The following is a 16,064-nucleotide window of genomic DNA, read 5'->3' as shown; positions in this document are numbered from 1 at the left end:
CGGTTGTGCATTGAAGCATTTTTCATTTTTTCTTTACGTTTTTCATTGATTGATTGAAAAACGAAAATAGACAGTACTTTCTTTGTTTTTATCTCTTATCCTGAAACCTAACCTGCTCCAAAGCAACATGAGTTACCATGGTGACAGATTCAGGTAAGAAGTCCATCCTGTCGTTACAGTTTACACTTAAGAGTAGAGACTGACTACAGCTGGGAGAGAAACCAGAAGGCTGAGACAACTGAATAAAACTCTGAAGTTCTAATTGAAGATGCCCAAACGACTCTTAAATCATTTGTTTGGGAGCATTTTGTGTTTCCAGTAGGAACAATAACTTTAGATTGATTTTTATAAAGGGGACAATACATATTGATCAACATGAATACGTTGTGAAAATATGCCAGAGCCAAATTTAACCTCTAATCACCTGGCAGGTTGATGGAGGAGACTAAAAAGATTTTAATTAAAATGCAAAACAAAATACATGACTTTTGATTTATGACAGACTTCAATGCATAGCTAAAAGTAGTACAATTTACAGTAAACCTTTCTAATTAAAACTGTAAAAAAGAAGAATAAAAGAAAAATTATTCAAAACACAAGTACCATTTTGATTATTTACTAACTGTAAATTTTTTAAGTATTTTAGCAGTGGTGGAACCGAACTGTGAAGAAATTTATTTATAAGTTTAACATCTGAATAAATATCATGCTTTACTCATCTGAAAAAGTCAAGCTCATGTAATATTTCACAAATTAGATTTTATTTTAATCCAAAGTCTGACAGACCAAACATGAAAAATAGCATTGCAAGTTGTTCAGGTGTCGAAGGAGGCAGAAAGAGTCGCTATGACGACCGTTGGCTGCAGGTATGCTATCATTAGTAGCTGCGAAATGGTAAATGTTGTATTGCAGACCATGCTTAGTCAAAACAATATACAAAGATGTGAAGACATACAAGGAATTTGGAAAAAGAAAGATTTCAGTTTGAGTTCGTGTCAGAAATAAGTAAAAAACGCAGGATGAATAACTTTTGGCAGCCTAAATTTGATCTTTGAAGTTTTTTTTAAAGTAATTTTAAAATCTCATCCCATCTTGTTCTTGTGAGTTTAATAATAAGCTACATAAATACCAACCTTCTAAGAATTGCACTACTAATAGTGACAACAATTAGTATTTTTAATTACTGATTATTCCACTGATACACCAAAGACAAAAGGAAAAGCTGCAAAAGAGATAGTAACCGATTTAAATGTAGCTTTAGACATGTTAATATGAGATAAAACGAAATGTTAAACTGCCAGAAAAGTAGACAAAGATGGATTTCACGGAGAGGACAAAGTGGGAAAGTAGCAAGCAGGGAATAAAAAGTATATTCAACTGCAAATGTCAGCATATAAGAAGATGTACAGTGTTACCTGACAGCCTTTTTTATGTGTTTTAGTGCAAAATGTCTCAGGTTTATGGTAAAGGTGTGTCACTTCGACAGGCTTGTGTGGCAGATTCTTTTTTTCAGTTATGGTTTGGCTGTTGTTTTTTTTTTTTTTTTGGATGGGGGGGGTTGCTTGGGTTAGATTTTGCAGATGTTTTTGTTCCACTTTGGAGGAAGTCGTTGACTTTAAAGGACAAACAGAAGAAGAAGAAAAATCCAGCTGAGGGAAACCAACTCCCTAACATCCCTCTCAGGGGAAATCATTGTCTGTCTGGCTGTTCCACCTCTGTATACCAACCCCTCCCTCTTCATCACCAGCAGATTGCTCCGTAACATTGTAGCTGGGGCCAAGGAACAAATTTCTAAATGAAGTTACCGCTGGATGCCGGGGTATTTTTTTCATCTTGTTCTGCGCTCCCAAAGCAATACATCCCCAACTTCCAGCAGCAAAACATGAGGGATGGCGCTCCGCTTCCTCTGCACTCTCTTAAATCTTCTCCCTTTTGATAGGGGAAACAAATAGAGTGCAGCAGACACCCTGGAGGAAGTAAATAAAGACTTGTAGCCGAGCGGAGCTGTCCGTGGTGCTGGAACTGGGCAGGATGGCTGGGGAGCTGGCCGTGGTCCTGAAATCTGACTGCAGAGGAAAACTCAGCAGCACAGATTAGATTCAGCTTCTGCTTTAAGTCTAATGGATGAAAAATGCAATTTTTCACATTATGAACACTTAAATTATACTTTAAGTATTCAAATAAGATTAGATTGAGATTTAGACAGCATAATCTTTCTTCTGCACTTTTTAAAAATCATTATTGCCAGTTCACTTTCCTATTCTCACTTCTATTTAACTGAGTTTCTTCGTCTTATTTTAATGGACATACAACGGGTTAAATGAGTCTTGAATACGTCACAATTCTCATAGTAAACGTTTATCTAAACTACACAGTGAAAAAAAAAGCATTAATTTGGTTTAATTAGCCTGTCATGAAGAATAAATGTAACTGTTCATTTTTCTGTCATATTTTCCTATTTTCATAAATGTCAGAGTTCCAAACTAAATATTTAATTCACAAGACAAATATTTATGTTACAAACTAAAGATTTAACTTTCAAATTTAATATTTAGTTAGGAAGATAAACGTTTACTTTGAAAATTCGACATTTACTTCCCAAGTATATATTTAATTTGGAACTCGATATTTAGTTTTCAAAATATTTAACTCAGAGTTAAACATTTAGTTTGAAACTAAATTTTTAGCTTCCAAACTAAATATTTATTTTTAAAATAAATATTTATTTATATTGAAGTAGTTTCAGTTTAAACTACTTCAAATTATATATTTGTATGTATCAAATTATATATTTGTATGTTTGTTAAAACTAAATATTTACAAACTACAAAATAATTATTGAGTCCTAATCTTTCATTTTGAAGTAAATGTTTAGTTTTCAAAATAAACTTAGTTCCAACTTAAACATTTAGTTAGGAAATAAATATTTAGTTTGAAAGCTAAATATTGTGTTCTAAACTAAATATCTGACTTTTTAATTAAATATTTAGTTTGGATTAATAAAAATAGGAATAATAAGGTGAAAATATGACTTTGAGAAATGAACATTCAGACTAATAAACCAATTTATTGTTGTTTTTTACTACTGTACAAATGGCTGCCATACTAAAGATGCTGTTGATATGAAATTTTCACCAGGTGTTGATAACAACCCAATTAATTGACACAAGTAAAGAAACCAAAACAAATAAGTTCAGAAATTAAGTCATGCATATTAATGTGAAATGCCACAGGGAAAAAGTTTAAAAGCTGGTTTCGTTTTCACTACCTGCTCATTTTTCTTCCTTTATCCCAACAGATCTGCTAAACTTGGCAGTATATGGCAAATATTACGGCAGGCTGGAAAAATGAGACGTGTTTTTTTATTTATTTATTTTTTATGTAATCAGCTCATGGCCCCAAATTGGTCTTCTTTTGTTTGCTATCCTTTGAGGACTGTTCCCACTCTGCTTAGTGAGATGCCATGTTGGCTTTATTGTTGTTTTGTTGTGATAGAGTAATTAAATTTCATTCCAGAGAGGCCAACGCTGTCCCTGTCTGCTTGTTTGTCTTTCTACACTGGATGTTGCAGCTCCTGTCTCAATTCCCCGTTCATTGCATTGGCTCATTTCAGACGTGCACAGGGAACCATATGGAAACATGAGTGAGGCTTGATTCCAACTGTATTTGGAAAGAACCATCTGCCTCTTAGCAGAATCATGGAGATTTAACCCAGAAGTCCAATTGTCATTAACTGAGATTGATGTTTGCTGTTTGAATAAACAAAAGGCTGATTGTTCTTTAGAGTAAGACATGAAGCTGACATGTCAAATGTTTGACTTCTCATCATGATTACTTTGATTATGTTCAACTTCTTCAAGCAGTAAGACGTTCTGTAGAACCAAATAACAGATTCTGTCTGATATTTCTGTCCGTTTTTTTCTTTATCAAGCGTCTGCTCGGGTGGTTTTCTCCTTCGACGTTGGTAATGGCCCACTGGAAGTTCAAGTCGAGTCGACAGTCCCGTTGAATGACAACCGATGGCATCGAGTCCGAGCCGAGCGAAACATCAAGGAGGCGTCGCTTCGACTGGACAACCTGCCTGTGGCGACGCAGGAGGCGCCGGCTGACGGACACGTCCACCTGCAGCTCAACAGCCAGCTGTTCATTGGTGAGGAGCGTTGATTCTATTAATTTACAGGCAAATGTCTTTTGTCCTCTCAGGCTTCCTGCATACTGAGATGTTTTCCTATTCAGTTTGATTTAAGTCTATTTTATTTAACAGGATTTTTAGTTACGGGAAAAACTCAATGGTTTTCTTTATTCACTACTTTTGAAACTATCTTTAATTTGGTCTATATGCTTTAATGTAATCATTGATCAGGGTTGTTCAAAGTGCAGCCCTGAGGCCATTCCTGACCCTCTGAAGGATTTTGTTTGACCCCTGACCTCATAGGTGGTTGATGCAAATGGACACTTTTACATCTTAGAGAGCAAGATGTTTTACAGGCAAACAAAAAAAATATGAGGTAAATTTACATCTAATAACTTTTTTCCATTCATCTTAGGTTTGGAGTAACTCGAACCACAAACATTGACCTACTTTCACTCAAATGTAACGCATTCAGCCCAAAAGTCAGGAACTGCGGGTCTGTCTTATGATAACCCAATTGTGCAAAACAATTTTTTATGTTTTGTATCTACAATGATTACAAATTTTACATTATTAGTGAGTATATGATAATTTTATTTATTAGAGACAAAGGAAGGCAAAAAAAATATACAATACACATCTCACTGTACACACATACTAATCAATGCACTCAATACAATACTGATGAAACATTGCACAAAAAGAAAAATTACAAAATTACAATCCAGCAGTTTCAGCCCTTTTTTTCTACAAAGAAAAGAAAAATTGAACAATAAAACTAAAAAAAAGAAGAAAAAAAAACAAACAGAACCCCCTTTCCCATAGTACATGATAAAATTTTAAGGAAAATAAAGAAAAAAGCACAATTATCATGACAGGGTTACTTTCTTCTCTGTTTTTATGTTCCCTTTTAAATTGTCTTCTGTTAAACTTTTTGTGTGGTGTCTGTGTGCCTTCATTAGTGGACAAAGATTACCGTAAAAAACGGATGTTAGATTTTACCAGTTGAAGAAACGGTAGAAAAGTCATTTTAAAATTTTGTTTTAAAAAATTGATCTGCATAAAGATTTAAATTCCATCAGAAAAGAATTATAATTTTTATTGCTCTTTTACTAATTTGGTCCTCATATTTTTGGTCAAAAACTACGAGAACAATTTACCACCTTGTCATGCAGCTGCAACATCACTCACTACTGTTGATTTTTATTTACCAAAGCCTATAAGTTTTTAAACTTATTTTTAAAGGTTTCTCAAAGCAAGACATTATGATGAAAAATCTGATTTTCTTTTATTTCTATCGAGCCAACAATATCAAGCCAAAAAGAGAAGTTTCTGAAAGGATTATAAATGTTTCTTGGGGAGTTGAATCTTTTTGTTTGACGGTGCTGTTTAAGCCTGTTAATAGTACAGAGCTTTTCTGTGGTTTGGCTTGCAGCAGAAGCTGTTCGCAGTGAATAGGAAAGTGCTGAGGTGAAGCTTTCTGATTGCTAAATGACATCCAGATTCATTAGCTGTGCAAGCAGATCAGCAGTAAAACCTACCGCCTGGAAACCGCATCAGGATGTAAACAAATCGGAGCCTGCGTGTTGTTTACAGTATTTTTATGGTTATGTAAATTCCATACAAAGACGCTGAGATGCTGCATGGTTTACGAGGACTGCAGGTTATCTCAGTTCATTTCACTTTCTGCATGAGCTCCCCAATCCTGCTGATAGATTTGGAGCGAAATGTAATGAAAATCCATCATTCATTATCAGTTTTAATCAATCAGTAAATATTTTGGGCATCACTTCTTATCAGTGAATCCAAACTTGAAGCAAAAGGACCAAACAGTGAAATTGGACAAGCGAGCAGCAGTGAAATTATGGAGGAATATTAAAGTATTTATAGGACATTCTGCAGGTTGCCATCAGCAGCCTAAAAAACGACAATTTAACGACTTCATCAGATCTGCTTTGAGAGAAAATTTGTCTGGATATCAAGTTGATTGAGATGTTTTTTGGGGTTTTATTGCAGCATTTAGAGCTCAGTGTTTACATATTTATAACCCATATTAATGCTCAACCAGGCATGAATTGTATGCATTCACATTCATGAGCCATAATTCTGCCTTTAGCGGGTTTAGAGCAGCTTGTATTCCTGTAGAACATTTTAATGGACACAGAGACGTTTAGGCCTGCATGGTGAAATGTTAACTTCTCTTTTCAACCTCCAGTAAACCTTTCTAATAAATATTTAGTGCTGCACGTTTTCCTCAGACTAGAAATAAAGGAGCAAAATCTGGATCTGCAACATTACTCTGACTTTGGTTTGATTGTTGAACCTTGTTTCGATTAAAACACTATCATTTTTGGTTTAAAATATCAAAAATACAGTTTTAAAATTTGACAGTTTTGCTGTTATTGCACACTACTAGATGCTATTGTAGGTAAGCTATATGAATGTCAGCTTTCATATTTAATTTTTTTAAGCTTTACTTTCCTTTTGTAACAAATGAAAAATAAAAATGTATATAAATGAGTTTTCATGTGATGTGTTGCATTATTTGATTTTGTATTTCTTTATTATTTGTAAGCTTTATCCAGCAAAAGTAATATGTTTATTAGTAGTAGTAAGTGACTTGACATCCTTAATGGTAAATGTCTAATCTAATCTTTAAATGTCTTTTTATCTCATCTTTGTTTTAGCAGGAAGAAAACATCCAAATAAATGTTTTATTCACACATTTAAACAAACTTTTAGTCAAACTTGTGCTGATTAAAACTTATGCTCTCATGTGATAATTTGTTAAATGTGCTGCTTCTACTTATCGTATCCAGCTGTAATTATGTCTGGCTGCATGTATGAGGTAAAAATGTATCTTCTGCTTTTCTCTTCAGCCTGTTTTTTGGTAAAGCCTGTTTGTTTCCAAGCACCTGCTGTTTTTGGCTAAAATTAATTTTAACTTTTATAAGCTGCTTCTTTTTCTGACTGAAACTGTGATGTTTATGTTTTGGAGCTGCCAAGTCTCAGTCCAGACCTCAGTAACTCTGAGCTAACCTAAAAAAAATAATAATTAAAATTCTTGTGGAAACAATCAAACAGCTTCCCAGGAAATACAGTTTAAGAAGTTTCTTTGCTGTAGTGCTGTTAAAGACCTTTCTGTTAAATAATTTTCAAATAAAAACTCAGTGTTTGTTGATAATCATCATAAATCCAGGTTCATGTGGGGTATGAATAGTTTAGGTCTTAACCTTTTGCTACTTGATTATTTTTGTCATTATCTGAAGTTGACAACATTTCAAACATTTTAAGCAGCATTTACATTTAAAACTTAAAGCAAGTCTTATGAAACTTTTTTTCTAAAACTGTGCTTACTGTTTTTAGCGAAACAAGTTACTTTAACCCTCACCAAGTAGATTTGGCTCAACAATCTGTTCGCTGTTGTGGATATTTTGTCGCTTTAGTGACTCATGTTTTGCTCTGAGCAAAACATGAGTTTTTTTTTTCCTTCCATTGATTTCCACTCAGTTCATTCCTCAGTTTTATACTTTCTAAATCTGCAGGTGGAGGTTGTTTGCTTTTGAAGGGTAACTGTTGATACTTTGGCCTTTGTTTTGCTTACTCTTTCTTTTTTCTTTTCAGTTTCACTCCAGTTTTGTGCTCCAGAGCAGGTGGATGGGTGCACTTTCCCATCATAAACTCATGGACAGTAACTGAGCTTCTCTTCTTGGATCATAAATTGTTCACCTGTGAAATTCTCACACATCCTTCTCTCATCAGAGTTGGACTTATGTACATGTTACTGTGATTTTTATACCTGTTCAGGGTTTCCTCCAGAAAACTTGCTAAGCCCAGTGGTGGGGGCGTCGAGGCGGTCCACCGGCGGTCTATCGTGTTTTTGTATTTAAAGATGTTAAGTTGACGGAAAATATCAAATTATTACTGTGTAATTATATGTTACAGAAAAAGATCTCCAGTGGAATGCTATTTAAACCTGCAACTAGTCTAAAAACAACAAATTTAACAAATGTAACACTTATTTATTGAGATTATCAATGCTGTTAAACTTGATTCAATTTCATTAAAAAGATTAAATTAAAAGATTTTAAATTGTTTAACATTTAAATGGAAGATTTTAAGGAGCTGGCAAGTTTACTTTGTAAAACTTCAAAGAACAATATTCATAGTTAGATTGTTTTGTTATCATAGCAACAATCTGATGCTGTGAGTTTAATCTTTGAATTTACAAATACAAATTAGTAAACTGCGATTATATCTTATTGCTTTTTAGGCTGGCCAATTAAACTACTCCCTTCTGCCATATTTCACTAACTCTAACACAGAAGCTGTTAGAGGTGCTGATGATTTTAGCAGCTAGAGGGGCCCCTAAGTCAAAGTCTGCGCAAGGCCTCATGCAGCCTTGGACCGGCCCTGCACAATGAGTAAATCCGCTGCACTGTGCAGAGATGCGCAACAAATGGGAGATTTGGCTTTAGTAGCTCTTCCATTTCGTGTCTGTTGAGTTTTTAATTGTCACAGAAACTATTCTGGTTGGTCGAGTTTATGGGACGAGTTTCTCCGATCTCTGTGCGGCCGCGCGCATTAACTCTAAGTTTACAACGCATTTGATATGGTTTGATGCATCGTGTAACCGGAAAAATAATACTAAAAATAATACTAAAATAATATAAAATCAGCGTGATGCGTGACTCCGAGGAGAGAGCGTTAAAGCTCCTCAACGGGCTGAACCTGCATGATCAGGTTAGCGCTGCTCGTTATCCACTAACTCTCCGGCCAACCGGGACCACAGACATAAACTTTACAGGGAAGACAGACACAGAGCCACACGCTGGGCAGCGTGTTGAGATGTAAACACCGCATATAACTGTTCGTTCACAAAAATAAATCATTCTCACCGCTCCACAACGCGCCTCTGAATTCGCTACAAGTTATTCCTGCGGTTCACATTGAGCTGCGCAGCCAGAGCTAACGCGGCGGGTTTTAAACTCTTACCTAGAGTTTCTCCAGAGGATCATAATTCCTCACAGTAAGTTGATGTAAATATCCATACAGGTCAGCCTGTGTCCAGTTTCAGTGAAAGGAGGCGCGCGCGAGATTCGCGCTGAGGTAAAGCAGCGGCAGCGCGCGAGGCAAAGCGCAGAGGCGCCAGCTGTGTGGTTAGTTCACGCGCTGTCGGCTTTAAATGCATAAACTAGAAACCTATCTATTATAAACCTATCCTTAAGGATAAATCTGCTCTGCTAGTGAAATGCTCAGAGTAACAGAGACGCTTGCAGCCTGGCTTTTTTTATTTTTTATTTTTATTTTTTTAAGGCAATTTTTTTCCCCTTGAAACGCAAACAAGCAACGCTTAGCCTGGCGGCGAGGCTAGTAAAGCATGGTGGGCCGCCAGGCTTATAATACACTGGTGGAAACTGCTGGTTTTATTAATGTCTATTTGTCATAACTTCCCCCTTTCCAGATAAAGTTGACCTTTTTATTGGTCTTATTTCAGAAAAGCAAATAAAGAAGTAAATGAAACATGCTTTTAAAACATTGGTTGCTTAAATATTTACTTTAAACACTTAAATGTTTACAGTTGTAACCAGCAAGAAGCTTGTATATAAATACATTTTTGTGAATTAAATGTTTGTTTTTATGTAAGCTATCTTACTAGCTCATCTATAGCAGTTTAACCTTTTCAACAAAGTAAAAATAATCATTTTTGTTTCAAGAACAAAACACAAAATCATACCAAGTATGTTTTAGTACACTTGAAATAAAATAAAATAAATTTACAAATAATGAAATGTAAGGTAATGAAAAAGGTCTAGATCACAGACAAATAATTTCACTTATAACAAGACACAATGTTATAAATGAAATAATCTGCAGGTATGAAGAATTACAGATTTAAAACAAGCTCTTTTATCTTGCAGAAAAGTTACTTGTAAGTTAGTTTTGTGTTTTGGACTAGAAACGAGACAAAAACACCTTAATGTTTTGTGATTTTGCAGTGAATGGCAAAACTGCACTAATTGAAAGCATTATTGTCCTATTTTCTTATCATAAGTCTATTTTTCATTAAGTTCTGCAAAGTAGAACATTTTCATTATTGTTAGGACCATTAATCTGTTATTTTCCACTTAAAAATATGAGCCTTTAGATGCAGTCAGTGTTAGCATGAAGTTTGTCAAGTTTGAAAATGTGCTTAATGATTTGTGTCAGTTCTGAAACAAATGTAAACAATTGTTAGAGGGAAACAGAAATGTTGTAGAAAATGTGTCGAACTGGTAAAAAAGCAGAAGGCATGAATTCTTGGTGGTTTCCATTCTCCTGATGAACCCGTCTGCAGCTGAAAAGATGCGATAGACAGACGTAACGAAAGCAGATTAGTGTTGTCTTTGAATGCACCTTTCCACCTACAGCCTGCTGCTATTTCTGTGTTTATATTTGACAATTTGATGCTTCTGGAGGAGCTGATGTGACATGTGGGTTTGTTGTAAATGTCAGGTGGAATAAATAGAAAACCACAGGGGAAGAAAAATTCAGGCTTTTCAGCTCAGGTAGCAATAATTGAGACTCTTGAGCAAAGATGACAGACGGGAAAAGTAGCTCAAACGTGCTTTTGTCCTTATTTTCCAATTTCACACGGCTGAGCCACTTACACCGGCTTCTCTCCTCCGGTGTTTGCAGGAGGCACGGCGTCCAGGCAGAGGGGTTTCAGAGGCTGCATCCGCGCTCTGCAGCTGAACGGTGTTACTCTGGACCTGGAGGAGAGGGCAGAGATGACGCCCGGCGTTCAGCCAGGCTGCCCGGGTCACTGCAGCAGCTACGGCTCGCTGTGCCAGAACCAGGGCCGCTGTGTGGAGAGAGCCACTGGCTTCCACTGCGACTGCAGCCTGTCGGCTTACACTGGAGTCTTCTGCCAGACAGGTGAGACCATGTTAAATAAAACTGGGAATAAATGTCTAAAACATGAAGCTATAAACACATATTGGTCTGCTTTCTAACTGGAACAAAACCAAAACAAATAAAACACCAGTTAGTTGCCATAAGTGACAAATTCAGTTTTAATTTAAATTATTTTTAAAGCTTGTCCTGAGGTTATTGTATTTGAGTCAGCGTCTTTTTATTTGTTTTGTTAATCTGTGAATCAACATTTTTATTTATTTTTTAATTTTTTAAATTACTGCTTTTTATATTTTAAAGTATTTTGCACCAGGACATTTTGGCTACGTTCACACTGCAACCTGAAGCAACGCAAATCAGAAAAACTCAACCATTTTATTAAATTCTTTAGAAAACTAAAGCCTTTAAAGGGGCTCAAACACATTCTTTTTAAATCTGTTTATTTAGTTAAGTGGATAAATCTGGAAAAATCTTATCTATTGGATAATTATTCACATCTTATGCAGATATCTGAACTCTTCTCGATGCCCTGAGCTGCTCTGATTACAGCTGAAGGCTTTAACTTTTGTTGATCAATAAGGAACATTGAGTTTGAAAACAACTCAGATACTCATATTGGAGGAAATACTTCAGCCACACTAACTCTCACAAGACTCTGGTTAAAATATAAACTCTTAATCACATTAAAACATTTCCAAGAGTCTTCTGATATTCATTGTGTACAATTCAACAGAAAATCAAAAGAATATTAGAAACTAATCTGTGAATCAACATTTAGATTAATTGTGTGAATATTTGTAGCTTGTTACGTTCCTGTAAAATGTCTCCAGCACAGAAGGCATCTTTCATTTCCTTTGCACTTGCTGTGGATAAGAAAGTTTCATGTTAGCATATTTTTTGAAACTACATCTGTTTGTTTTTGTTAAAATTAAATGTGAAGAAATAATTGAGCTTCCTGGAAGTTGGAACCAAGGATAAAACTGACTGGTTTTGTTATTTTGGCTGGTTTTCCCATGATGTCACACAAGGAAACACTACATTTGACATGTTTTCTTAAAAGTGACCCACAGCTTTCTCTATTTACATCAAATAACCTAATTAGAAGTGTGAAGTCAACTTCTGGGCTCTCCCACGTTGTTTGAAAGGATAGTAAACGTTGTGTGTTATAAATCATGAGGAAAACTTGAGCAGTGTTTCATGTTTTTAAACCATGACAGGTTTTGTTCTCAGCTTCAGTGTGTGGGTGTTTTAAAGGTTAAGCTTCTACATATTTCCACAATACCTTTTTCTGTGTTTGCAACACTTAACACTCATTTGAAAGCATTTGGATACCACATGAAATCAAAGGTTTAGTGAATCATAATCCTGTTTCAGAAGAAAAGTGCCGCCACAGTGAACTCTGTTTGGGTTCAGCAGGTTCAGTCACTGCCAGAGTTTCAAGACAATTTTCTTCTCGCCAACAGTGATGGATTATAATCTGTTTCCCTTGTAGAGCTGTCAGCCACTTTCAAACCTGGAACGTCGGTCAGATACACCTTCAAGGAGCCGTACGAGTTGACCAGAAACAGCAGCGCTCTGCCGTCCTCCATCTACTCCGACACGACGCTGAGAGGAGAAAACATCTCCATGGGTTTCAGGACGGCTCAGAGCCCGGCTCTGCTGCTTTACGTCGGCTCTTACTACAGAGAGTTCCTGGCTGTGCTCATCAACAAACATGGTGAGAAAGCTTCCTCTGCAAAAACACTAAATGTTACCAAGGAGTTTTGGTCTAGTTTCCTCTGGAAATTGGTAGTAAGGGTGCAACAGTTTTTTTAATTTTGAGAGAACATTTATCGGCCGATTCTTACATGTGAAGCCGATCTACCTCAGCAAAGGTTGAAAAATGGTCCACTGTCCTCTTTTGCTCTGCAGTGAGAGGTTTGATTGACCCGACCGGCCCACCAGGTCATGTCTGCATGTTTGCAGTTGATACCCCACTGTTGTCAACTCAGTGGCTTTCTTGCTATATTGAGCAACATTTCAGAGAAAAAAAACTTGATATAGGCCAAAATCAGAATCGGCAGATCAGGCTTTTTAAAAATCAGTAATCTGCGATCAGCCAGAAAACTGCAATCAGTGCACTTGGAAAAAAGACTAAACTAACTTAATAGTGACTTTTCAGCAAAATATAGCAGCTTGTTTAAGTCAGTAATTCCTTAACCTTGATGAAAAGGTGTTAGTTGCAGTGGCAGATTACCGTATTTCACTCATAACAGGACATTTTCCTCATGTTATAAGTGAATGCCAATTGAACAAGTATTTCAGTTTTTTTTGGTCTTATTTCAATGTACTAATAGACTCGAATACATTGTACTAAAAACTAGACCAAAACTACTTGGTAGGAATTAGTTTTTGTGATGTTATATTTATGTCTAAATAAAATCTGATTTTAGTGGGTAAATCTTTGGATCCTTTTCATCATAAGATGCTCGTCGTCCAACAGCTGATTTTCTGAATTTCTCAGCTTCCTCTCCTTTTCTCCCACTCAAGTTTCCTCATCTCCTCCTTTAATGTCTTACCCTCTTTCTGCACTCTTGTTATTTCCTCAGGAATCTTTCAGATCTTCCCCCCCATCTGGGTTTACCTCATTAACCCCTGCTGGTTTTCATCAGTACAGCTTCACCACCTGTTATGTTGTGCTTTTATCAGAGACGTCGTAAACAGTGCTGCAGAAATGGGACATTGTTCTGCTGCTAATAGGTGATAGATCAGGGAAATGTTGAATAAAACAGCCACAAACTTTGTTGGATAATTAAGTTGTGCCTTTTAAGAGTTGAAGTAGTAAAACTTTGAACTTAGAATTACATTTTCAGCATCCAGGAGTCTTGGAAAATTGGCACTTTGCACCTAGATTAGCTTTAAATAGATTCTTTCCCTGGTCCTAATGGCTCAGAAAGCTAATAGGAAGCAGGGCATTAAGGTTCTGCGCCGGCCGCGGATTCACCAGGTAAAGGCTTTTAATAGAAAGTGTCCATGTAAATCCCTAAGCGCTTTTTTTCCACTTCCTCTGCACCGTTTTTAACCATTTTTTATCCAGGACAAAACATTTCCTCCATTTTTTCCCTTCGCTGTGACAAACAGTGATTTCTTCTCTCTAAACTGTGAAGAAAAACTTCAGTAAATCTTAATCCTGAACTGTTTGTAATGGGATTAATCATAATAAAAATTGTAATAAAGTAAACATGTGCGCATTACAAGGACAAGGTGCAATTCATCCTTTCTAATCTTAAAGCCTCCAGAAATGATTCTTCCATTGAGTTCACTCCTAATTCTCTCAATATTATAAAAAATTAATTAGATGTAGAGTTATTTCATAAATGGGGACTTACAACTAATCCTCTTAGCTGAAAAGCGTTATTACCTCAGATGCTCATCGTTCTGATTCATTGCTGAGGTGAAAAGGGCATCTCCAGACAGAGGTGAAGAGATTAAAGAACAAAGACGAGGCTATTTTCACCAACAAGTTTAAATTGAGGAGGAAAAAAATAAACTTTTTTTGTGTGTTCAGATAAGCTGGAGGTGAGATACAAGCTGGAGGGCAACCGAGACGCTGACGTGTTGAGGAGCAGCAGCGCAAGGAACCTGGCCAATGGGCAGCTGCACAGCATTACCATCAGGAGAATGACACACACGGTGTCTGTGCAGGTAGCGGTGCACTCAGGAGAGGCTTAATCTGCAAAAACACAACATCCTACCGAGGAGTTTTGGTTTGGTTTCTAATGCAAATGTCATATGACGCTTAAAATAAGACAAAACTAACTTACAAGTAACTTTTCAGCAAAACATAGTAGTTTGTTTTAAGTCAATAATTCCTTAATGTTCATGAACATTAAGGAATCTGTTGGTCACTTATAACCAGACATTTTTCCCAATTAAAGGTGAAATAACCTACCAGTAGAACCAGTGCTACTGGCAGCTTTGCCCCGTAGCTCTGATCTCTTTAATGATCTGCACACACCGATAAACTATTGTCATTTTCTGGTGAATAACCCTCCACTGAAAGGTTGTCTTAAAATGTCAAGTTTGATAAAAAAAAATGGAGCATGATTACAATTTGCATCTGTTTTTAATATACAGAATAAAACCAGTCGAAGCTCGGTGCGTTTCTGTCTCACCCAGCAAACTGAACCACAGGCTTAATTGTTGCTATCAGCTTCATCATTAGTGTGGAGTTGGAGTGCTATAAGGCATTCAGACGAGATGAGACGAGAAAATATATGATGTGGTCTCCATGGCAACGAGACAAGAGTTTCACTTTATTGTTGGAGAAAAAAATGAAAATCCACATTTTGACCTTTCACAAATGCGACTAGAGGAAAACACACCATTTAATATACCTGCAACATCAGAGATTGTTAAATTAAAACTTTTGTAAAGAATTCTTTAAAACGTAAGACATTAAAATATGTTTTATACATGAAGCCTATGCATGTGAGAGAGAGGAGGTAGTTTATCATTAATGCATGTTTCTGACCTTTATATTATGCAAAATAAGATGTTTACCTCACAAAGATATTAGTGATGTCTTTTTTAAAGTGGAGAATAATAAAATACTCTTAGCTGAAATTATATATTGTGTGGGTGGTTCGGTGGGAGGCACAGAGGATTTGGTAAACAAACATTTTTTTTTTTCATTCTCCAAGACGAAATTACATTTCTTTAAAGAAAATAGCGATCTAAATTTATGTTGGTGTTTATTTTTCATAATAAACATGAAATATTGTTAAGATTTCTATGGATTTCTTTCTTCTCCATATGACTTTTTGTATCTCTTGTTCTTAATGCAGACATCTGGTCGCTGTATAATCGCTACAAAATATTTATTTTCTTGAACAAGTATGTTTTCTACGGAAGCGGATTGCTATCACGCAGGGGGGAAAAAAATCAAGCGCTATCACGTTATGTCGTGATACGTATCTTGTGTAAACGTGATGCGTATCTTGTTTAAATGTGATACATATTTTGTTAAAACGTGATAGTGTCTTGTTAAAACGTGATG

General features: G+C 36.1%; 1 protein-coding gene across 2 annotated transcripts in view; it reads left to right on the top strand.

Moving 5' to 3' along the window:
• The window catches only part of cntnap3 (contactin associated protein family member 3), a 106,459-nt gene that overhangs the window by 77,973 nt on the left and 12,422 nt on the right, over positions 1-16,064 (top strand). For both annotated transcript variants that reach the window (XM_016671518.1, XM_016671517.1), the window contains exons 18-21: positions 3,932-4,150; positions 10,811-11,050; positions 12,519-12,743; positions 14,574-14,710. In XM_016671518.1, coding sequence (XP_016527004.1) covers positions 3,932-4,150; positions 10,811-11,050; positions 12,519-12,743; positions 14,574-14,710 — 821 coding nt within the window. The remainder of the gene's footprint in view (positions 1-3,931; positions 4,151-10,810; positions 11,051-12,518; positions 12,744-14,573; positions 14,711-16,064) is intronic.

The sequence above is a fragment of the Poecilia formosa genome, unplaced genomic scaffold (genome assembly GCF_000485575.1).
Source record: "Poecilia formosa unplaced genomic scaffold, Poecilia_formosa-5.1.2 Scaffold45, whole genome shotgun sequence".
In the NCBI taxonomy this organism is placed as follows: Eukaryota; Metazoa; Chordata; class Actinopteri; order Cyprinodontiformes; family Poeciliidae; genus Poecilia; species Poecilia formosa.
This window is presented reverse-complemented; position numbering and strand designations above follow the sequence as displayed.